Source organism: Hemicordylus capensis, chromosome 6 (assembly GCF_027244095.1).
Source record: "Hemicordylus capensis ecotype Gifberg chromosome 6, rHemCap1.1.pri, whole genome shotgun sequence".
NCBI classification, from domain to species: domain Eukaryota; kingdom Metazoa; phylum Chordata; class Lepidosauria; order Squamata; family Cordylidae; genus Hemicordylus; species Hemicordylus capensis.
This window is the reverse complement of record NC_069662.1, coordinates 138,510,686-138,536,510: the sequence shown is the minus strand read 5'-3', so window position 1 is coordinate 138,536,510 and position 25,825 is coordinate 138,510,686. Positions and strand designations below refer to the sequence as shown.

General features: G+C 43.5%; 1 protein-coding gene across 12 annotated transcripts in view; it reads right to left on the bottom strand.

Moving 5' to 3' along the window:
• Positions 1–25,825, bottom strand: part of MALRD1 (MAM and LDL receptor class A domain containing 1) — a 450,491-nt gene that overhangs the window by 219,620 nt on the left and 205,046 nt on the right. For all 12 annotated transcript variants that reach the window (XR_008310576.1, XM_053266536.1, XM_053266535.1 and 9 more), the window contains 2 exons: positions 15,352–15,597; positions 10,176–10,333 (listed from right to left, as the gene is read on the bottom strand). Coding sequence is in view for 11 of the 12 variants with exons in the window: in XM_053266536.1 (XP_053122511.1) it covers positions 10,176–10,333; positions 15,352–15,597 (404 nt within the window). In the remaining variant the exon portion in view is untranslated. The remainder of the gene's footprint in view (positions 1–10,175; positions 10,334–15,351; positions 15,598–25,825) is intronic.

Below are 25,825 nucleotides of genomic sequence, written 5' to 3'. Positions count from 1 at the left end.
TGAACATAACTCATACAGCTTAGTGTTAAAGCTAGTAATTAAATTTGTATATGTTACATCTTATTAATGAGCAACATATGTTTGCTCAAGATAATGGACAGCAGAAGATAAAGGTCTTTCTAAATGGCACAGTGGAGAAATGACTTGATTAGCAAGCCAGAGGTTGCTGGTTTGAATCCCCACTGGTATGTTTCCCAGACTATGGGAAACACCTATATTGGGCAGCAGCGATATAGGAAGATGCTGAAAGGCATCATCTCATACTGTGCAGGAGATGGCAATGGTAACCCCCTCCTGTATTCTACCAAAGACAGCCACTAGAGATGTGCACGGTCCGGACCAGTCCGGACCGGCACCAAAGGGGGGCCCTTTCTTTTAGGGCGGGAGGGCTTTCTTACCCCTCCCGCCTCTTCGCCCCCTCCAGCGCCCGTATTTGACTGAATAACGGGGCGCTGGAAACCAGCCCCCCCCCAGCAGATTCACATACAAAGGTGCCCATACCCCTGCCGCCGTCGCCAGCCCGCCCACCCGCCAGCTAGCCAGCCCTCCCTCCCTCCCTCCCAGCTGCCCGCCCGCCCGAGTCCTTACCCAGCTGCAGGAGAAAACGAGAGGAGCTCCCGGACAGAGCTCCTCTCGTTAGAAAGGCCTGCTGCAGAATGAAGGCGCTTTGCGCGTGCGCGCGCATGTGCGCGCCACAAAGGACACCGGAGGCCCGGTCTACCCGCCGGGAAAAGGCCGGGTAGACCGGGCCTCCGGCGATCGGAGGCCCGGTCTACCCGGCCTTTTCCCGGCGGGTAGACCGGGCCTCCGGCGTCCTTTGTGGCGCGCGCATGCACGCACGCGCAAAGCGCCTTCATTCTGCAGCAGGCCTTTCTAACGAGAGGAGCTCTGTCCGGGAGCTCCTCTCGTTTTCTCCTGCAGCTGGGTAAGGACTCGGGCGGGCGGGCAGCTGGGAGGGAGGGAGGGAGGGCTGGCTGGCTGGCTGGCGGGCGGGCGGGCGACGGCGGCAGGGGTATGGGAACCTTTGTATGTGAATCTGCTGGGGGGGGGCGGCTGGTTTCCAGCGCCCCGTTATTCAGTCAAATACGGGCGCTGGAGGGGTCGAAGAGGCGGGAGGGGTAAGAAAGCCCTCCCGCCCTTAAAGTTATACCCCCCACCCGGACCCGAACCAGCAAGGGCCGAACCGGTCCGGCAGTTCGGCCATTCCTTAGAATGGCCGCCGGACCGGTTCGGGCACACCCCTAACAGCCACAGTGCTCTGTGGTTGCTAGGAGTTGACACTGACTCAACACACAAAAATCAAAAAGTGAATTGAGATAGCAAGTTTAAATTATGTTGTTACTGAGAACGTTAAGCATAACAAGATCCAAACTAAATTCTTCATGAATAGTCCCACTGAAATTAATGGAACAAGTTATTAATGACTAATGTTGGATTAATTTCAATGGGACAACTCTTGAGTAAATTAGTAGTCTGGCTGTCAGCCACTACTGGAATAATTATATAGGTAAGATTGCCAGATTGTAGCCCAGAGAAGATGTCTACTGTACCTCCCCCCCAAAAAACCCTTTTGCCTCCTCAAGTCACTTTCTCCTCAATTGACTGGACAAACCCTCTTCACATGTTATTAATCCAAGTACTAAAGTGGGTAGGAAGTCCATCCCAGGGCTATCACTCACTCCCCTCTGACACTGCTCACGGTTCCAGTAGTGTTCATGTGAAAACTGGAGCGCGATAACTGTGGTGGCAGGTGCTTCCGTAATTGACAGCCTGGATGGCCCCAGACCACCAATCATGGAAGCACCTGCCACCACGGCACTTCCCTTTTCATACAAACACTGCTGGAACCACGAATGGCATGAGTGGGGGGATGAGTGACAACACTAGGGCAGGACTTCCTGCCTGATTTTGGTGCTGTAAGCATGAGCGCCACTTGGATTAAAAACATTTGAAGAGGGCTCAAGGTTCCATTTCTGAACCACTTGAAGCAGAGATGATGAGGCTCTCCACACAAGCAGGGTGGAGACCCTGCAGGGCTTGACCCGCTCCCCCCTCACCCTAGCTTTACGCCCTCCTTGGGCATCTGGATCGGTTGCCCACATGATAATCGGCTTTGTCATGGAACTGGTTGGGGCAGCGGGATTTGGGGGCCGTCCGGCCCAGGAAAGTCCCAGAATGCCCCACACGAGTGCACGGTGCATTCTGGGGAGACCCCCGATGCCAGGAGGCTTGCTGCAGCCTCCTGGTTGGAGGTCTTCTCATGAGTTGCTGTGGTGCAGAGCCACGCCATGGCAACCCACGATCAGGGCAACAGGGTTAGCAGAGCGCTTACTCTGCTGCTAACCTCATTTAACAGGGTGGGTGGGTATTTAGTGAGGTTTGCTGCCAGGACCTGCATGGCTCCCACTGCAGCACATGACCACTGGAAAGTGGGCTGGGCTCCCTTAGCCCACTTTCCAGTGGTCTTGGGAATAGCCTTAATGAGTGGTTCAGAACAGCAGTAGAGGAATGTGGCCGGAAGTACACCAACTGCAGCCTAAGCCAGTGCCTGACAGTTTTTAAAGGTAGGACTGCTATTTAAATCCTCTTCTCACCTTAACATCACCTGGCCTACAGAACATTTATAGCCAATGCTACTGCTACAGGGAAACTGCGCTATTCGTGAACTCACCATCTGCATTTTTGCATGTATCCAGGTATTCATTGTTCCTAGAGGGCTGGAAGTGACCATAGAGGTAAGTTCCGGCCACCATTTTCTAAGCATTTGTAAGCTGGATGTAAGCAGGAGCCATTTTGTGGTTCATTTCTTATTTTAAAAGACATTTCCCCCGTGATTTTCCATAGCTTTGGGGGGAGTTTTGCAGTTTGGGAGGCAGTGTTGTGCACATGGAGGTCACAAGAAGACTCCAGAGAGCACAGTATAGTAACCCCCCCCCCGTTTCCACCATATTTTGCCCTTTATTCAAGATTGTGGGGGGGGGCATTGCTGGGCATTTCCCCCCCCAGCTCTTTGATGGTTTTTGCCCTTCTTTTCCATTCAGGAACCTAATCCACTGTTTTCCATAGGCACAATGCCTCACTATTTGTGATTTTGTTACTCGTGGTAGTAGGCGAGTAATGAGGTTTTCCTGTTCTACAAATATTTATATACCTCTTTTCAAGAAAAGTTCCCAAAGCAGTTTACATAGATGTAAACAAACAAACAAATGGTTCTACCAAACAAAAAGAGTAGACCAGCTACCATTCATGCCTGAAGAGGCCTTACACTATTTTTAGCAAACAGCTCTTACCAATAACCTTCATGGCAATAACTTTTCCTACTAAACATTAATTTCACAGTGTACAACAACATCATGCATTAATACGAGCCATTTATTTCACACCTATCTTATTAATTCTTATATAAGAAGTCTACCATTAACCCTTTCTAAGGTGTTAATTAGAAGACCTGAATCTAAGGTGTTAATTAGAGCACCTTAATTTCAGTGTAAAAAAGCTACTATTAACCCTTTATAAGGTGGCGAAACAAAAATGGTACAACACTTGTGATTTAATTTCTGAATGTCTTTTTGAATAAATTCATTCCTTTTGTTTTTCATTCATAGCTGCTTTATCACAGCAGTCTAATTTTGGAAACATGTCACTAATAAGAACAGATGTTTATTACCTAGCTATTTGATTTCTAGACTCTGGAGCTTCTGAGAGCAGTATATAACTCACATAATGATCCATTAAATTGTACAGCTAGTTGAAGGTTGGTCACTGATAGTTAGGTGGGAGTTTGTACTAGCTCAAGGGGGATAAATGCCCGTCCCTTGTTTTGATAATTCTGATATTAAAGTCTCCAGGGGTCTCGATAATGAAGTTTCCATCTCTCTTCAGACATTTGAATTGTTCTCAGCAATAACTGGGCTTAGCAATAACTTGCTGTATATAATTTTCAAGCAGAGAGATTAACTGAATATAAATTTTGGAAGGCACAGAGATCCAGAACTTTGCCATCTGTAGATAGTTGCTCTACAATAACCAGGGCCAGCTGCCCATTATGATGTGTTGTGGGTGGCTGAGTTTTCTCCAGGAAAAAATTAGCAGAGCAACCAATTCAGCTCTTCATTCCATACCAAGCCACAACATATCTTCAGGCTCTGTTCACAGCTTTCGCTGGACGCATGGAGGTCGGGTCTGGAGTCAGTGGTCATGACCCCCTACCAGTGTTCTAATTTTTTTCATCTGTGTGCGGAATGAGTTTTGTTCTGGGTGGCGGCAGTATCAAGGCAGTGTGTGCACATGTGAATTCAGAGTGGGACCTTCCTGATTCAACCTGAGTGGTATCTAAAATTAACTGAGCAGACATAAAAAAACTTGTGAGTGCATGCACATGCACACACCTTAAGGGGAACACTGCCCTCTTCCCATGGCTAGAGTTACTTCTTAATATGTTTAATACATACTCATTTCTCTACACAGACTAGAACTCATCAATAATATGACAGTCATGCAGTTAGCAGTGTTGATAAGTGGGAAACTGTTTATAAGATCTCACAGCAGCAAATAACATCCCCAAGTTGGGCTTTATAATTTCTAACATTGCATTCAAAACACCAGACTAATAATTTCTTATTACTACTAGTAGGGAAAGGAACAGAGCACCTACAAAAAGAGAAAATACTACAGAAACATCATTTATTTATGGACTTGATGTCTACACTATTTCCAGTCATAAATATTGGCACTTTGGGCCTTGATCTTTGTGGAAAATCAGAGTTAAAATAATAAATATAATAAAATACAGTTATATTGTTATATTACTATATTATATGACCTCAGAAAGGCATCCATACACTGGAAACAGATGGAAAGTAAAATAACAGAATTTTAGAGTATTTTATTATTATTAATACAATAATGCCACCACCATAAAACATTTCATGCACCAAGCAAGGGTTGAACTAAAAGACCTCAAAGGTCCATTCCAACTCTAAAATTATATTATTTTAATTTCCATCTGTCTCCAGTGTGGGCTGCCTGTCAAGGTACTTATCAAGCTTCAACACATAGCTACAGCTGAGCACATATGGTAACTTTTGTTGGATCATTCAGACTAGAGGTGCAAAATAATATGTTTGGAGGCCTCTGCACATAGAAATCTAACATATCAGGGAGAAGGGTTCTGAAGGAGTCTTCTCCTAGATGTGCTGCTTTTTTTGTGTGAGAATATTACTCTGAAACTTGCCAATGGCCGGCTGAAAAGGTACAGCTTAGGAAAAGATTTATCATATAATTCTGCTGCATATGTACCCGTAGATAAGCCTTTTGTACTTTGTAACACCATGGGAAGTGAGCTTCACACACACACATATATAAAAGTAAACACCATTAACAAAAAGAGCACCAACATTTCACAGATAGCTCTATTTTAGCCACTGACAGCACAATTATAAGCATGTCAGTGGGACAACTGAAGTCAATGAGACTTACTTCATGGTAAGTGTGTTTAGGACTGCAGCTTGAGTCTCCGGAGAGAATGAAATCCAAGAGTCTAATCACAGTCTAATCACAGGAATGTCACGTTGGCGCGGTGGGGGAAGGAGAAATGGAGGCTATTCACACCAAGGAGGAAAACCAGGCTAAGGGGCCCCAGTCCGGTCTTCCTCCTTCGTGAGAACACCAGGTTTGTGGGCAAGCCCGGTGGTTCAATGGTGGCGAGCCCGCCAAAGTAGCCCTCCCCTTAAACAAGGTTAGTGGAGCGAGCACTCTGCTAACTCTGTTTCTTTGATTGTGAGTCACTGTGGCACAGCTCCACGCTGCATCAACTTGCAAGGAGACCCCCGACTGGGAGGCTAAAACAAGCCTCTGGCATTGGGGGGCTCCCCAGAATGCCCCGCGTACCTGCTTCTGGGGGCTTCTGGTAGCCAGGCAGCCCCCGATCCCTGTTGCCCCTACCTGCTCTGTGAAGGAGCCGGTAATTGTGTGGGCGGCCGATCTGGCCACCCAGGGACGGCTCGGTGATGATCTGCGGGATGGGGTAATTTAACCCACTCTCCCCTCAGAGCCACCCCCCCCGCCCTTCTCACTGATCATGAGAAGAGCTTCATGGCCTCTCTTCAATCTGGGAGGAGTTTTTTGGACAGATGCAAGCCCCAAAGTTCTCATTTAGGATTTAAGCATTGCTTGAACAGAACAAATCTGGCCTGTTTGGCACATGTGACGTGGTAGAACAGTCTGTAGGTCTTCTGCCTGCAAGTGGGGAGGGCACCATTTCTGAATACCCTCATATGTAAAATAACATACTGGAGGAAAAGACCCTTGCACCTCTGTGAAAAACATTCAGGCTCCTAACTGTTGCAGTTCTTTTTCTTGCTGAATGCTGCCATGGCCTCAGATTCTGCTCAGATCAGGGGCCTGTGTTCCCCCTCCTCCCTGGAGGCCCCTCGGCGTGTGGGAGATAATGAATAAAATAGGGAGAGGTGGAGCTAGGGGTCCCTCAGGAGCTGGGGGCCTGGGTTCTTTGAACCCATTTGCGCAATTATAGCCACACCCCTGGTTCAGATACTGCTGGATTCTGTCTGGATTCTACAGACCCTCTCAAGTGAGCTGTGGCTGCTGCTCCTCGCTCTTTATCCCTACTTCTACCCTATGCTTTACTCAAGAGGAGGCACATCTGCCCAGCCATCGTGCAACCTAACACACCCAGGAAAGATAGGTAGCCACCTATCTCCAGCCACTTATCTCTAAGCCTCCTCACCTCTTTTTTCACTTCTCTCCCCACTCTCCAGGCAACAGGTATTGCAACCCCCTAAGCAGGCTCTCATTCAGGACTTTAGCCAAATTATCTCAAACTTCTAACCAAGACTCTCATTTATAACCTCAGACAAATTACTGAATTGCCTAACTAACCTTTTGCTTTCTGTATCCCCATTTTTACCCTTAAAACATTGAACTGTACCTACATCTCCTCATCCTTTCCAAACACACCAGACTTGCTTAAATTGATACTGGAGCTGAAATGCTCCCCAATGCAAGCCGAGTCCCCCACTTTAAGCTGAAAGCATAATTGAGGTGTCTAGCCAGCACCTCAGGGCAGGTTTGGTAACACTCTTCAAATGGTAAGTGGGGTAGAAGCAGCACACCTTCTCCCACTACCCCTTCTGCTATGATTTTATCATGCCTTGCCACTTGTATAAGAATTTGTGTTTTCACCAAACCTGTGTACAATGAATAATACTCAAATGGCAGCTATATTTATATTTTATTTTAAATCAGGTGATACCTTTCTAACTCTTGTGCTAAGAATTCTTACTGAATAATTATTTCATATCCTCGTGAGGTCAGAAGAGGTAAAAATCTGCTTTCTTTAAAAAAAGAGAGAGGGGAGGGGGAGAGGGAGGGAGGGAGAGGAGTGGTAGAGCAGTGCAGAGGGAGAGAAAATTCAAAAACAAATGTCACAGGTGTGGCATTTACATTCTATCTGTGCTGGCTGCTGAACATTCTCTGATGACAGATGCCACCATTTCAAAACTGCACTGTTACATATTGCTTTCAACCAACAGGGGACCAAAAACAAAGCTAATATTTTGCTAACATGAAAAGTATAAAAAAACACACCACCCTGACAGTTGTTTGTCATTTGAAGGGAAAATCTTGCAGACCAAAGATAAAAAGAGAAGGAAAGAGAGGGGGAAAGAGCTCTTAATGAATTTTGTTTTGCTGCAGCATGCCATTTCTTTTTCACGTCCAGGTTGGGATGCTGTGCTGAGGCACCATGGGAGTGCTCTTTAGGCTTTGCATTTCACATTGCTCAGCCTCATGTTGAGGCAGGACACTAAAAGTTTAAAGAACTGTAAACAGAGCAGCATGCTGCAGTTTTACAAGGTGTGTTCGAGCAGCCTGGTCCAAAGTATGTTCATGGCATAACTGGGTCAGAGGGAGCTTTGGAAACACAGGTTCTAGGAGCATAGGAAGCTGCCTTATACTGAGTCAGACCACTGGCCCCTCTAGTTCAGTGTTGCCTTCACTGGCTGGCAGCAGATCTCCAAGGTTGAGGCAGGAGTCTTTTCCAGTCCTATTTGGAGATGTCAGGGACTGAACCTGGGACCTTCAGTGTGCAAACCAGATGTTACCACTAAGCTATAGCCCCATCCCCAGGCTTGTAAAAGCCATCTAGTTGAGACCCCTGCTTAATGCAGGAAATCCAGAGCTAGAATACACCCAAAAGATGGCTGTTCAGCCTCTGCTTGACAACCTTCATCAGAGAGAGCCAACCTCTTAGGTTATTGGCAATATTTTCGAACTGCTCTTACAATATACTTGTATGGTTTTTGGTTGTATGGTTGAAAGGGACCTTGGAGTTTTTCCAGTCAAAACTCCTGTTTAATGGAAGAATCAATGCAATAGCAGTTTCTCCAGAATTACTAGTGAGAAATTTCTTCTAATGTTCAACCAAAATCTGTCCTCACATAGCTTAACCTGATAAGATCTTGCTCTGCCTTCTGAAGCAGCAAAGAACAGGTCTTTGCCCTCTTCTTTGTAACAGTCCATGTGTTTGAAGAGTGCAGTGCTTTACTGATGTGCACATGTGCTCCCATTCATTGATAAACGCAAGAAGAATCCCAACAAGTCATAAGAACAACCACGGCAAGATTGCTTTTTTGCAATGTCTTATCAATGTATGTGTGTGTATCAGTAAAGTAAAGAGACCCGAAGACATGACTGAATGGAAGAAAGTGGCAAACTTCACAAACACTGTAGAAAATGTGGAAATGAGAAAAAAGGGAACAAGGGAGGAATCTGAATATATTAATTCTACTTTGTAAACAAGATCAACTCAATCAGAAAGCACTTGGATGAACAGAATTTTGATATTCATTCATTCATCCTTTTTTAAAAAAAAGTGTATGCCCTGCTCATTGAATGCACTATGGCTCAGAGCAGCTAACCAAAATTTAGTAACACATATACAAAAATAGAAAAATAATGTAAAATTAATAGAAATCAAATTGAGAAACATCCAAAATCATGGGTTTAACTTACTCTGTTTCTGCTACTCGTGAAGAGGGGCCAAAAGACGTTCTATAGACAGCAAAAGCTTTTTCTCTTAGTTCAGGATATAGTATTCAGTTTATAGTTTGAGATTTATTAGACTCTCAGTTTATCCTCACAACTTTTCAAAAAGGATGCAGGACTCCGTATCTAATATCAAAATTCTCTTCTTGTTCAACATGACTACAGAATGCACATTATTTATAGTTCCTTGTACATCTGCCCATGCATTTTTAGATCCTGTTGCAGCTGAGTGTGTGAAGGCACCTTAGGACCATTTCAAATGTGACTGAATTTTACACAGATGGCACTGTTGTGTAGGAAAATATAGCAAACCACATATGGATCATTTTGTGTACTGATCTGCATGTATTTCACAGTGCAACAGTCTGTACTCCATTTGCACACATTTTCCCTACAAAATAAAATGTTGTCTGGAGTGAAAACTATCAAGTTTAAGTAACATACTGGGAGAAAAATAAGAGACAATGAAGCTCTACATACAATCCGTGTGTAGAACCAGGGAGGGTTCTGTGGGGAGAGCAGCTTAGCCCTGCAGACAAGCAGCTGCTTGTTGCTGGGAGCCCAGATTGGCCACCCACACAACTACTGGCTCCGTCACGCCCATGGCTCTGTCACACCCACACAACTACCAGCTCCGCCTGGCCCACAGAAGTCCCATGATGCCCTGTGTGAGTGCGCGGGGCATCCTGGGGAGACCCCCGACACTGGTCCATTTTAGCCTCCCAGCAGGGGTCTCCTCATGAGTCGTCACAGCGCGGTGTGGCGCCCGCCATGGTGACTCACGATCGGGGAAACGGGGTTAGCAGAGCACTCGCTCCGCTAACCTCATTTAAGGGGAGGGCTTCTTTGGCGGGCTAGCTGCCAGAGAACCACCAGGCTTGCCCACGAGCCTGGTCATTCTCACGATGGGAGAAAACTGGGCTGGGCTCCTTTAGCCCATTTTCCTCCCATCGTGAGAATGTTGTGTGGAAGATACTTCTGGGCTCCAAAACATCAGTTCTGTCTTACAAAAAAATCTGTTTGGTGAGAAGTAACCTTACACTAAGCTGGGAAAGTGACAGACAGAGGATGTATCAAGAAACACTTGGAGGGGATAAAAGTGAAACCATTACCTTAATGAGAACCTGGATGTGTCCTGTTGCTTTTGAAGATATGTAATACCAGAAACTCAATGTGCAAGTGGTGCTAGATTCTTTCCACCTGGAGCTCTTCAGATGTGCCTTTTCCCCTTTGACGCCTGTTGAAGTAGCTTCAAGATACAGAAATTGTCCTATGACCAAAAATGATATAGGATATGGACAATTCCATAAGCAAAATTCAGCCCAACAAATTATGTACTGTGTATGTTCTACCTGTCAAAAACTAAATGGGTAAGCCAAATGGGTAAATAAATGGGTAAGCCAACTCTTACCCCTTTGGAAAATAGGATCTATTCCTCAGACAGCCGTGTCAGGAGGTCTGGGAAGTGGTAGAAAATAAGGTTGTTTAGCTCTAATCTTTAACTGTTGCTCTAAGTGGTCCTCTGCCATGCATGTTGCTTCCATGGAGACAGTGGGTAGAGAGTAGAGGTGTGCATGAATCATTTTTTGCTATTCAATTCAACCTCCCTCCCTGGCTTCTCCAAGATAGGGCTGAGAGAGATTCCTGCCTGCAACCTTGGAGAAGCCACTGCCAGTCTGTGAAGACAATACTGAGCTAGATAGACCACTGGTCTGACTCAGTATATGGCAGCTTCCTATGTTCCTATGTTCCTAACCTTAAATCAGATTGCAAAAATCAAATCAATGTGTCAAGCTGGCTGGCCCCTGCAAATGAAAAGATCATGATTTCTCCACAGGGAACAATGGGGAACACGAATGACCCCATTGTTCCCCATGGGTAGGTCGAAGGGACACCAAAGTGGCTTGGAATAAGTGCTACCTTTTCTTGGGATAATTGCTACCTAGATAAGTGCTACCACCCAACCCACAAAATAAACAGGCAAGTGTGTGATTTTTTTTTTAAATTAAACTCCCCCCCCCCAAAAAAAACCCCACAAACCCATAGGATCCTATGAGGATTTAGGTTAAAAAATTTAAAAATCAACCGCTTGCCCATTTCTTTTGTGGGTTGGTTGGATGGTAGGTAGCACCCATCACACTGTACCATCCAACCCACTTTCGTGTCCCATGTGGAACAATGGGGTGATTCAAGTTCCCCATTGTTCCCTATGAGCGAAACAAGCAGAGTGCACTGAACACCTTTTGCAACACTCTCTCTCTAATGATCCTCTCCTGAGGCACAAAAAACAATGGCTCTCTGTTCCTCCAAGCAGCCCGTTACCTTCAAAATACATTTTGAAAAGCCCTTCTTTGGCCTCTCACCCTCCCATGCCAATGACAAACCAATCAAGAAGCAAGGAGTCTTAAGCCAATTGGAAGCCAGTGCTGATTAAGGATGTGCATGGAACCACACCAGGTGGCTCGATGGTGATGGGGGATTTCACTTTAAGGACAGGGGAGGGTGCAATTACCCCTCCCTCCGCTCTTCCCCCACTGGCGCCCAGTTTTCCTCAAGTCCTACAGGACGGCAGTGTACTTTCCTGCTGCCCCATTCACTCTTTGGCTGGAAGTGGCAGGAAGTAGCTGGTGGGCGTATGGGCGCTCACAATGTGTGTGTGCTCGCACCCGCTGGGTGCACACACGTCATCTACTTCCAGCCACTTCCAGCTGCCACCCCATTGGACTTGAGGAAAGCCGGGTGCCGGTGGGGGTAAGTGGAAGGAGGAGTAAGTGCACCCTCTCCTGCCCTTCAAGTGCAACCCCTCGTTGCCTTCAAACTTTGAACCACCCGGTTCGTGCATATCCATAGTGCCAATCTCAAGCCAATCGGAACCCAGAAAACCAATCAGCGATTGAAGAACACAGAGACAAAATGGTGCCCATGACACAAACTGCATGAATCAATTAGTGATGAATCAGGGCTGATTAGATTCTACTCCAAATCAGCCCCTTCACTTAAGGAGCAATTAGATGTGTGGCTGAATCCACCAAACGCCCCCAATTTGTCGTGAATCAAACTGCACATCCGTAGTAGCAAGAGCTACCATTGCCTTGCAGATGGATTGTCACTGTTGTGAGTTTACAATAGTGACAACAAGAATTGTTGGGGTACTTCTGCCTTCATGCTGACCTTCTATACACTGAATTATTGTGGCTCCCAACTAGTACATTCATATAAAGCACACTGATAATCACGTTTTTATTGCTTACATATGTTTAGCTCCTATACCCTATTTTAGTACTCAAGTCTTCTTGTAGCCAAGCCTAAATATGTGTAATGGAAAGAAATCTATATTGTTTTCTTTTCTACCTTGCCTTCACCTATCTCCCTTACTTCATTGTGCTCCTTGTGTAGAAGACCATTGGAGTAAAAACTGTAACAATTGTAAGATCATTGGGGCAGGGAACTGTCCTTATATACTTTGTAAGACACCATGCACATGGATGGTGATAGACAGACAGACAGACAGATAAATCTAATTGTGTATAGGTCCATAATTCAAGCAATGGATCCTTTTCCACTTGGATTTAATTTTGGCATACATTTGTTGTTTTAAGTTTGCAACAATGTTGTTGGGAAATGAATTTGCTATTTGAGAGGAGGCAAATGCTGCCACCACATCTCCAGGGGAAGCATCTCATCATCATCAAGCACTGCAAAGAAAAGGTCACTTCTAACACAACAGGCATACTGTGCATTATCATAGCCATGAAAATAATGATGTTGAGGAACTCAGAGTTCTCACAAATCGCATGAAATATGATGCACCAGTGTATGATGAAAAGAAAATCATTTGCGAAAGGAGCACTGGAGGTGCCAGCTGGAACATTTATTATGAAGAGCTTCCTTATGGAGCAAAATACACTATTCTATTGATGTATCATTGCTTTGCCACAGGATACACCATAACAACATATAGGCAGAGAGAGAGAGACAAGGTTAGGTAACCAGCAATAAAGATTATGGTAATATTAAAAGCTTAATACAGGTGGCCCTCATTATTCACGGGGGTTCCTGGCAATTAGCAAAAATATGGAAACTAAATAATGAAACCTTGTGTCAATGGGAAGGGGAGGTAGGTTCCTTGCTCTGGAAAAAAAAAAGCAGTGAGGGGGGCAGAAATAAGGGTAGAAAAGCATAGTAGCTTGTTCTCCAGGTCTTCAAGAATGTCCCCCAAATCCTCTTTTTTCCCCATTTTAATTTTTTTTAACAAAAAAGAGCCACAAAATGGCAGCCAGAAATGACATCAGAAGTCATTGCCAGTCACTCAGAAACCATGGTTGGGCAAAAAAATGCCTATATTTCATCTTGTGGATAAAGAAACTGGGTCTCTAAGATCCATCTGCAGATACATGAAACCGTGATCCGTGAAACCACGGATAACGAGGGTGTTCTGTATAACCTTTCGGGCCACATATAATAATTATGAACACTGCTTGTGGCCCATGGACATTCCCAACCCTTCCTTCTGGTTTACACCCTGAGGTGTACACTCAGGTTAGATTACACTCAGGCTACAGGTCCAGCATCAAGATCTTTTGCTAACATCTCTTCCCTTTGGCTTTACTCACCTCACTCTAATTCCTTGTCTGGTGATTCAAATTCTTATAAGACTAACCTATCAAAGGCTTGCTTGCTTGACCATGTCCCTGATCACACAAAGAAATTGTTTTCCTCCACATTGCATGATCTGATTGTTGTACTGTCATGGTCCTGCAATAAGATATGGCTTCTTTTTAATAAGATTTGGCCTGAGAAACAGATGAACAATTGCCTACAAAATATCACACAGCACACACCCATTCAGGGTCCATGAGTGTGTGTGTGTGTGTGTGTGTGTGTGAGAGAGAGAGAGAGAGAGAGAGAGAGAGAGAGAGAGAGAGAGAGAGAATAAATGAGTACACTTCATGGGGAAATAAAGCTAAATTTATTTTATTTTATTTTTTAACATTGTTGATCACATTTGAGAATGCTTATGCAAACTATTTCTTGTATCCATCTTTCTATATGAAGTGTCCATAACATATCTTGTAAAGTCTTGTGGGATTCCCTGGAGCTAATCCGAAGCAAGGAATAAACCACATGCTGATGGCCCTATGCAGAGAAAGGGTTTTCACAGGAAACCCTCAAGTGTGTGTGTGCGTGTCCCTACAGAACATATTCTCCCAAGTACTACTTGAGTTCCAGACTGCCTGGATAGATAGGAGGTGCCAACAGGTGTGGCACCTTACTGGCATCAGGAGAGAGGGACAAGCATTATAATAATCAGGGATCCTGCAATTCCAGGGACAGCAGAAGCCAGTGCTGCTGATACAGTTTGGCCTCAGAACATATACAAATAAATGGATAGTTAGTTTTCTGGTCTTCAGACTGCATAGTGTCTAGTGACAACAGATGTCAGGGGCAGAGAACAGTAACCAAAGGATATTAGTGATTTCTGCTGTTTAATTCATATATACCATACTGCCATGTTTGACTATAAATGCATGCCAGAAACATAAAGGGCTTAAACAAAGAGAATTAAAATAAGTTAAAGGATCCTAATCAATCCTCCAAAACAGACAAGGGTTCTGAGTGGGGGATAGACAATATAGCAATTAATCGTCCAAAACAGAAGGGATCTTGCTACAAGTTTGTTTTGGGCCTTGAGATAGATAGACAGACAGACAGACATATACATATATAGAAATCAACACTAGGGACTCAACCAATTTACATAGGTATCCAGAAGTCTCCCTTTCTTGCATGGGATGTGATGATTAGCTTTGTGAATGTAATTAAATTCCCTGTGCTGAAATGGCAACTTACTCTTGGAGATGAACTTCCAGTGCATCGATCTTTTGCACCAACTGTCCTAATGACCACTAGGGGCATTGGGAGTAGAGACAGTGATGGTCTCCCTATCTGTCCCTACTCTATGACCCCTGAAATGACTGTGCAGCACTTCCTGCACTAAGTCACAATCCTTCCTTTCCTCCTAGAGAGCAGATGGAAACATCTCTCTCTCTCCTTACCTATCCACTATGTAGTCCTTTAGATTAGATATAGGTCTTTCCTATCTAAGTGTATTTAACCAATAAATGTTTAGTGTTTAGTCATACAAGGCTCTCCATGTGTTTTCTCTAAACAGCTGCAATATCCAAACCATCCTCTGCTACCTACTCTGTAACTGGAGTGTGTGCTCATTCCTTAGTGCTCTGCTGTTCTACCTATTGTGGGTAAAAATCAACAACCTCTAACACTTACCTTTTCCACTTCCAAGAGTGTGGTCCTTGGAAGGTCTGAGGCTTTGAAGGGAGCCAGTTCCCATCACCCAATCAAAGTTATCAGCTAGGGAATTCTGCCAGCCACATAAATCATTTTCAAAAGTGCAGGAGGTCCCGCACTCTCTTTCATCAGTCATATCCCCACAGTCATCCTCAAAATTGCAGCTTTGTTCTGGTCTGTAACACTTCCCATTTAGACATTCCAAATAACCCTGTGAGCAAGATCCTGCAGGTGGGGGAAAGGAAGATTTTGTTGACATGCACCAGAAGTTACTGGATATTTTACATTCAGGACCATTTGACCTTCTAGGCCCAAATCACTTTCACTTAAAAAAAATTGTTTTCCAAAGTGGCAATCTATTCCCCCCACCACACACACACAATGTTATGTTTTGCGTTTCATTAAGAGGCAGCACAAAATAAATCATTGTTTTCTTTGGAAAGCTTATGAAGGCAAAGCTGCAGTCATGCATTCCTTTGTGAATAGCTTTCTAGCCTGACAAAAACTGATCACATATCTCTGTCATCTTGTCTAGCTGGGCCCTTAATTGGTGACATTTTCTGTTACTGTAATGCAGGGTTTAACTACACCAGTGATTTCAAAACTGCTTCAGGGAGCCCTGGAGTTCCTTATAAGCTTATCAGAATACAAAGCTCCCCAGTGAAAAGATCAGTAATGGTGGACAACGATCTTTAAAAGACAGGTTGTCATCACTACCCATCTGCCATTTCCCTCTAATGAACAGTAAATGATGTCCTGCACCAGAGTTTGTGTTATAACGAGGTGAACCGAGGCAGTTGCTTCAGGCAGCAGATTATTGGGGGGTGGTGGTGCTGTCCTTTCCCCCATCAAGCACTATCACACACCCCATGTGCAGTGGGCCCCTGCGTGTCCTGGGTCATGACCTGGCCATGTAGGGCCTATTGCGCATGCGCGGCGGCCTCCAAAATGGTCATCGTGATGGGGAAAAGGCCCGGAAAGGGCCAAAGATTGCCCGAACTAGGCGATTTTTTGCAAAACAGAGGCTGGCGGGGGGAGGGGGGGTCATCCATGGACACACGCACCCATGGCCTCAGAGAAGCCCCCTGTAGGGGGTAAGTTTATATATGGGGGTGGTGGTGGTTAGCTTGACATTGGGTCATCAAACCAAACTAGTTCGACTTTGAACAGTTTCGGATTAGAACCTGTTCATACATCCCTAGTGGAGGGCAGGGCACATGGGTGGTGATGTACTGGTATTTGATGCCCGGACTCAGGTGTTCAAAAGTCTTGGGCCACCTTTGTGCTCTACAATGTACTCTCAGTTATCACAAAATGGCAGTGAGGCCCAGAAGGTCTGGCTAAGCATTCAATGTGGACTGTGTGCCTTAGACAATTTCCCAGAACTAACTGCAATACAAAGGAGTTCTGTTGCAGACATGCTGGTGTTCTACAGCAGATAAACAAACATGGAAAGGACTCCAAGAAGCTAGAAGTTTGAAAAACATTAAACTATAATATTTGAATCCCCAAAACCAAACTGAAGTTTAGCAGTCTCAAACTAAAGGTTGGGGGAGGGTGGGCATTCATATTTCAATTCTTTTGTCTTTCAGTGAACTTTCTCTCCTCTTTGTAGTGTCTTCCATTCTAGGCATTACTAGAAGATAATATAAAGCCTGAGCATTTTACTGGCTTAATTCAATAGTTGCATCTCCAAGCTATATGTTTTTATTTCCAACTTATTTCAGAAATTACTTGGCTGGGAAACAGTCCCTTTGGAGCATCTCTGGCTCAGAATAAACTACAAAAGTGAAACAAAGCAAAACAAAAATATGCTTTGCCAGAGAAGCCTTTGAAAATATATGAGAATGGGGAAAACTTCAGGAATAACTTTACACATTAATAGACACAGTGAGTATAATGAAACTATATAAACTATTTATGCATGTGCTTGCAGGACTGAAAGATTCTGGATGCACTCCTAAACATACTAAGATCCAAACCCCTTTAAATCCAATGGGACTTAAACTTTGAGTAAACATGTTTAGGAATGGCTTGCCTATTTTTTATTTTAGAGGAAATATAATCAGTGGTGTAGGGATGTGCATGAACCAGTTTGGCACTTCCTTTGGGAAGCACCGAACTGGCTCAGGTGCCTGCAGCCAAACCAGTTCAGTGGGGCTGGGAGAGGTTCCCTTAAGGAGCAGTTAAGCAGGTCTTTACCTGCTTGGCTGCTGCCCTGCTGCTTTTCTGGGCATGGCGCTCACTCGAAGAAAGGCTGCATGCAACTGGGGCACTGTACCCTGCAGGTTACATGTGGCATTGATTGCTTGAGGAAGCAATAATCTCCTTTCCCTCTCCTTAAGCCCTTTGCTTTCTAAATAAAAATAATATGCTGCTCATTATCCCAACAGTTTTTTACATAATTGAATATTGGTCTACAATTGATTTTACCCCAATTTTTCCTGTCTTCTATTACAAGAGGTATCCTCCACCCTTTGTGGTTGGCAATCCAGACTAGGCCTGTGCAAAGCTGGATTGGAAATGTTGGAACTCATCCGAAATTTGCAAAATCAGTTTTAAAAGCTGACATTTCCAATTTGACATTGACTTTCTGATATCAGATTGATATCAAAAAGTCAGAATTCATGTTGGGAGTCATGACGGGAGGATGGAAATACAAAATGTTGGAAACCGCCATTTTAAAATCTTAAAAAGAAAATAGGATTTCCCCGCATAGAGGTGAGTGGGGAAATAATAATAAAAAATCACTAAAAATCACTGGTTGGTCCTAGAGCCTTGAAACATGCCACAGATCTGTGGGGAAGGAGGTAGAGAGTTTCCCCTATAGTGAATTTGAAGAGAATTGGTCAATTCCCTGATATTTGGTGAATTTTTGAAATATTTGTTAAAATGGCTAAAAATGGCAAAATCTGGCTTGTTTCAAGCCAGAACTTTACAAAGGTTTCTGGATCTGAAGCCCCTCCTTGAACCATCATTCCACCCACATGTGGAGTAGTCCTCCCTTTGCCTTCATGAAAAGTGATAACAGCATGTACCTTCCCACCCCCCATTTATATCTCTTGAATGGATGGGCACACAGTTATGAAAACTGGCACACATGAAGTCCACATTGGCAGGACTCTGTGTTATTTTTTCAAGGCTATGGGTAACTCCTCTGATTTTGTGGGAATTTTTGAAAAAAGGGCTAAAACTGGCTTGTTTCAAGCGAGATGTTTACAAAATGTTCTGGACCCGAAGCCCCCTTAGTTAGGACCATCATTTCACCCCCATGTAGAGATAAAAGGATATTCCTTTGATTTTATATTAGTTTTTGTCTTTCACATTGCAGAAACACAGTCAGTAAAAGATAAAGTACTTTGAATGTTTCTGTTTTTGTGATTAGAAATAATTTATCACTTTCCCTTCTAGCCATTAAGGGATTAAAAGGTGTCACATCCTTCTAATCCCTTTTAAGAGGTCTTCCTGTTTCTACAATGGGGAAGAAAAGAATAATATAAAATCTAATAAATGTTTGAATATTTAAGAGAGTACCTTCTTTGTCATGAACCCTAACACTTACTGAGATCACATGGGTAGATTCAGTTATGGCTGCTACCAGCTTGTTTGGTGGCAACACGGGACTGGGTCTTCTCTGTGGCTGCCCCAGGGCTTTGGAATGTGCTCCCTGTCAGAGCTTCTCCATCCCTGGCTGCCTTTTAAAAAACACTTGACACACCTGTTTTTTCAGGCTTTTTGCTAAAACTATTTTAAAATGGTTTTTTTTTTGTTAAATCTATTTTTAAAGTTTTATTATATATTAAAATTGTTTTAATTGTTTTTATTGAGTTTTATTTATTGTTTTAAGATGTGTATACCACCTTGAGACTTAGGTAATAGGCCGCCTATAAATGAAATAAAATTAATAACAACAACAATTCTAGACTTGTGTTCCAGACTAGTGTTTCAGCATTTTTGTCCTGGTGCAATAATTATTGCAGCAATTATCTTTGTTGTACACATCAGATGAAATAATGTAGGAAATCCATAAATTTTAATCCTGACAGGATTAAAAATTTATCAGGATTAAAGACCTGACAAATTTTAATCCTGACAGGATTAAAAATGTTGGCTGACATCCACTGGTGTTATGGAAGAAGGGTGTTTTTTTTTCTTTGCCAAGCTCCACTTCCCTCAGAAGCCCACTGTGCTTCCAAAAAACATGTCCCTGAGGATAATGTGGCTGTGAAGGACATATTTTTGGGAGGCACAGTGGGCTTCAAAGGGAAGGAAGACTGGTGAAAAACCCTGTAGCACCAGCACAGCATTAGTCTGGATGCCAGCTGATGACAGTGGTGGGAATGCTTTTCCTCCAAGGAGCCCAGAGCAGTGTATTACATATTTAGGTTTCTCCTCACAACAACCCTGTGAAGTAGGTTAGGCTGAGAGAGAAGTGACTGGCCCAGAGTCACCCAGAAAATCTCATGGCTGAATGGGGATTTGAACTCGGGTCTCCCCGGTCTTAGTCCAGCATTCTAACCACTACAACAAGAGATGTGAGTGGGATGAGTGTGCACACTGCAAGCAATGATCAACCCTTCAACCCTCTGGAAAAACTATCATGGGCCTCTAGCTTTATATCGATTCAAATAATAGTTCATTCCCTACAGAGTAGATTATTTCCCTTTCAGTGGAAAGACTTCACCTTGCCGCCCTCTTTTTAGCTGATCTTCACTTGCATTATAGCCTCAGCCATCTAGTGAGCCTTGTATGAAAAAGCAAAACAGCAACAAAGGAGGGAGATACTTCTTAGTTTTGCTTGGGAAGAATTGGAAAACACACACCACCGAGTTACTTGCTTCAAAATATTACCTACGGATAAAAGAGAAGTGACAAAAAGTGGTCTGGCTATTTAATTGGCAGGAGAGGCTTCTCTTCTTTGTAAAGGTTCAATAACTTTTTCCACTGCAATGATTTTCACAGATTGTTAGCAAGTGGGCTTTTTCTTCTCGCATGGCAGATGCATTGACAGTAATGGGCCCGAAGGAGTTGTTAGTGTCTCTAAGGTCAAGCCCATGAACTGAGAAGATTTACAACAAATAATGGTAATGACTACACAGAAACTACCAGGTTCAATACAGACAGAAATCCTATCTTTGAAAGCACTCAAGATAACTAACGGAAACACTCTAAGATAACTAGGACCAGGAGACCTGGGCAGGGCTGTCCTTAGGGCATAGCAAGCAGGGCGACCACCCCAGGCCCTCTTTTAGCTCTCATTATAATTAACTGGAAGGGGGACCCGCACTGGCTGATTTGCCCTAGGCCCCGCACCTTGCCATTGCTCTCTAAGGACAGCCTTGGACCTGGGCTAGACAGTCCCTTTAGACCTAAGCTCCCTCATAGGGCTGTTGTGAGGATAACATTGGGGGGAGGGAACACTACGTAACCGCCCTGAGCTACCTGAATTTAAAAAAGCCATACAATGAAATAAAATAATTTATAAATAAATGTTGCATAGCAAAAACTAGGCCCAGATAGTAAACACTGAAGTCGTATAGTGAAATAAAATAATTTATAAATAAATGTTGCATAGCAGAAACTAGGCCCAGATAGTAAACCATTACAATGGTATAGTGAAGTCACCGTCCAGAGCCTGTGGCACTGGGATGGGCTCGCACTGGGCAGTGGTGTCATTATACCAGATCTGGGCCACGGAAGCCATCAGTAAATGGCAGGGCAGGCAGATGCGGGGGTGCTGAGGCAGTTGCTGAGGCAGTGGCAGCCGGTACGTGGAGGCCAGCAGTAGCCAGAGGGTTGGCAGATGGCCAGCGGTAGCCATGGTGGTGGCTCAACAACGACAAAAATTGGACGTGGGCCGCTGCCACTGCTGCTATGCCACTAGCCAACGGCAAGACATTTCCAAGGATCCATTATTTTATTTTTGTTACAGTAGTGGTTGCCTAACTTCAAGAATACCATTTTGCATCTATACTACAAGCTTATATTGTTGTTGTATTTTAGTATCTATCTATTAGTATCTATACCCCTGCTAACTAGGCAAAGAGGCACCTTTTCACGTGGTGATTCTCTTTATTTAGCAGGGGGAGAGTAACTGGCCCTATCCAGCCCCAGCACAGTACCTCCAGTGACTGTTGCTGGTGTCTATGTTTCTTTTTAGATTGTGAACCCTTTGGGGACAGGGATCCATCTTATTTATATATTATTTTGCTGTGTAAACTGCCCTGAGCCATTTTTGGAAGGGCGGTATAGAAATCGAATTATTATTATTATCTATCTATCTATCTATCTATCTATTTTATTGTTAAATTTGTATACCGCCTTTCATTAAACCAATTTCAAGGCGGTTTACACAAAAATTAAAAAACAAGACTATAAAAATGACACCTAAAATATTAAGCTAAAATATAAAACAAATCTGACTAAAAAGATTTAAAATACAAGCATAAAAACTGTACAAAATACAAAGAAGCAGCAGTAGAGACAATCATGTAAAAGCCTGGGTAAAAAGCGAAGATTTAACATGCTTTCTAAAAACTGTGATGGAGAGTGGAGACCAAGGAGCGAATAACCACCGGGAGAGCATTCCAGAGTCTCATTCCGGAGCATTTTCAGTGTATCTCCCCTGAAAAATGTAGTATCTCTATTGCAAAAAACATATCCATTGTAAGTTATGCACTGTTGTAGTATCTGTGTATATGAAATAAAATACAGATGAACCAGATATCCTTCACTTGTGGTTTGTGACACCATGTGCCAGTTTTCCAAAGGAACGTATGGATTGTTGGTGTTTCTAGAGCCCCATCAATTGCCGAGGGATCAGTCATCTTGGAAGTATCAAGCAACTGAATGGAATACAAAACAGTGCTTCAGTTTGCAACAGGATCCAGCTGACATGCACAGCAATGGTGTACAATTCATCAAAATCCTCTGCCGGAATAAGAAAAGGATACAACATCCTGAAAATCAACACCAATCAGGGAATTTAAAACGTTGATGGAGGAGGGTGCAAATGGTCAAGGCCATAATAGCCCTTGGGGTAGGTGATATTTATAATCACTACACAATAGGCATCACTGTACTTAATCTCCTTAGCAATTCTTGCGCAGAACGTCAAGCGGAGGGAGCCGAAAGAAAAGAAATACAAAGCTTAACAAAACTGAATCCCTTGGCCTCTAATAATCCTTCATTTGTCAATGCACAATATTGTTCCTGTTCCATAATCTGAATTTAATGAACCTTTCTTCCTGTTCTGCTTAAGGTGCCATAATACACACAAGTGAATAACATGATTCATGATATGCTTTTTGTCTTTTTGTCTTTAGTAACCAGTTTTGACTATCCAGTTTTGATTCCGTAGGCCATTTTCAACAGGTAAGAAAAATCCTATAAGGTAAAGAAATGGAAAGAACCATAGCTCTGATTTAATCCCGCTTCCTGCAGCTGCTTTTAACAAACTAAAAAGACACCAGACACACATTCACACATCCCTGCATCACATCCAGTTTAACCCTACAAAGAGAAGAACATTATTACTGCTTTCTTCTTGGACATTGCTGTATCAATTGTCAAGTCACTTTTTATTCATTACTACTATACAAAGTAACTTGTTAAACACCACTCTAATTAATCAGGAAAAATATAATTAAAGTGTTCATGTAAAACACAGATATAAGTACTATATCTGTACTCATACAGATATTATATTTAAGTCATACAGAGTTAAGAACTATGCATAACACCATAACTAGAGACTGATCCTCAAGCTGGACACTCCAGCTTCCAGCTGCAGAGCTTCCAGCTGCAGAGCTTCTCAACTTGTCTTCACTAGACTGCCAGTAAGCCCACTCCCTAGAAAAATGTTGGGGAAATGGCGGGAACCAATGCACACTCCTGGGGGTCGTATCATGTGAACTCGCCCAAGTCCAGTTCCAAGCTGTCCACATAACATTCTACCAATTTTCTCTGTCCTCTTGGAACCAAGATTTAGCTTGGGATCTGGACTTGGATGGGTTCACACAACACACTCACTGAGTGTATGCTCCCAGTTCCTGGCATCTCCCTGACATTTTTCCAGGCAGCAGACTTGCTGGCAGTCATACAAAATCACCCAAAGATAAATACTTTTTAATGAATATGAGTTGGTGGCATTCCAAAATACAGATTCATTCATTCAGGAGTCTTTGAAAGCCTTCAGGACCAAAGCCCTGCACTGAACCAATAATCTGAACGTATCCCCACATGTTGATGTGCTCTGAAACTCCCTTCCCTGGCTCTTCACAATTACCAGGTTTGTCTGAAGAGACAACACTATACACAAGGAGAGATCCTCCCTCTGATGTGGATCTTTGGGATCAGCATTCCACATCAAGGAATCTCTTCTTGAATATACACAGTTGGCATGAATAGCATGTGGCAGGGTTTCAGACCATGTCAGCATGGGGTGGGCTACCAAGCACACCTTCAGGAATGCTACACACAAGTATACTGTTTGCAAAGCTGAACAGGGCAATTCCCAGCTGGAGTCTGTATGTATTACACTGTATGTTGTAAACATGACTTTCAAATAATAAACATGATTTTGAAAAAAGAAATTTGGCTGATATTGCCTGCAGCAGGACTTGCAGATCATTTCAACCTTGTAAAAATTAAATTTGGGGGCTAACATTCTGTGCAGCATTAGTGGGGCAGCAGAGAGAAGTGTGGCTGCAAAATGATGTCTCCAAGTGTATCCCAGAGTGTTGCCAAGGAGGAAAATGTATGCGGAGAGCGTGGGGAGTGATTTTTGAAGTCCTCTCCTCCCTCCAAAAGGACCTTTTGGCCTCAAAACTATAAGGACATAAGACCAGCCTACTGGATCAGGACCAGACCCATCTAGTCCAGCATCCTGTTACCCACAGTGGCCCACCAGATGCAACTGGGAGCCCAAAGGCAAGGAATGAAGGTGTGCCCTCTCTCCTACTGTTCCTCCCCTGCAACTGGCATTCAGAGGCAACTTGCCTCTCAGGCTGGAGGAGGCCTATAGCCCTCAGACTAGTAGCCATTGATAGGCTTGTCCTCCATGAATTTGTCTAAGCCCCTCTTAAAGCCATCCAGGCTGGTTGTCACCACCACATCCTATGGCAGAGAATTCCACAGATTAATTATGTGCTGTGTGAAAACGCATTTCCTTTTGTCGGTCCTAAATTTCCTGGCCATCAGTTTCATGGGATGACCCCTGGTTCTATAGTGTTAGGAGAGGGAGAGATCCCCACCCTCTCTTTACACAAATTGTGTCCTTGAGGGTCATGCTGGACTGAAGGATGCCAAGTGTTAGTCTACTTGGTAACGCTCTGGGTGGAGCTCTGAGGCCATGTTTTTCCAGCCACTCTGCTTTCTGCCACTTCACTAACATTGAGCAGAATGTGAACCACTGCTAGCATTTGCTCAGCAACCCTTCAGTACTATAGTTGGCAGTTTTTTTCTTTGACAAATGATGCATATTTCTGTTAGTAGGTCTTGAAGCTTCAGGATAACTATACCCAGGTAATGGGGCTGAATAACATAATCTAGTCTCAGTGTATAGTGCTCTTTGTTAGGATAAAACAAAAATAAGGGCACTGATGGAGGTTATCAAGAGAAGGCAGAAGTATAAAATATAAACATTTAAGCATGCTAGGTGCAAGTTCAATTCATGTAAACTCTTTGACAGAAATTGAGATTGTAAGTTATTGCTAAATAGATTGTTGGGGGTGGGGGTATGTTTAAGAATTTTCTACTCCCACTTTAAATTCTATTCATCTTCCAGTCTTTATTTCTAGAAGTGAATTGGGTCATATATTCCATCTTGCAGCTCTGTTAGGAACACACAATGCATCTGAAAGTATGTTTTCTAAGAAATTCTGGCTGATGCGATTGCAGAGAATTCTTGCAAACCTTTTCTTCCCCTCATTATTACTTACATAGAAAGTGACCCAGCAACTGCAAGTTTGTAGTTGTCAGTACACTAAGCTACCAGTCTGGGCCTAATTCCATGATTCTCATTCACGGCCTCCTGTCATTCTCAAAAAAGGTTATATTCTCCCATGTCTGTTTTATAACAGTGTAAACAAAGAGTCTTTGTGCGAAATGAAAGAAGCATAATCATAGATAGCAGGCGTTTGCCCTGAACTTTATGTAAAGTGAATTTAAAATATGACACATCTGACATGTTTGCCAAAGAAAATGGCTGTGACAGGGTCATGTCTGAAATAACTGTCAGCTAATATTCTCTGTTCATTCAAATCCCATACGAATCCTTATGAAATTCCCTTGCTGGATAGGTTCACTATTCCCTTTCCAGTTGTGTTCTGCCTCACAGCTCAAGGGTATGATGCCACTTTCCATTCTCTGCCAGTTCTGCCACCTTCCCCATCACTTAGATGCCCCACTGCCCTTGCCAATCTTGTTCACTTCTACCCATGCCTGTGACAGG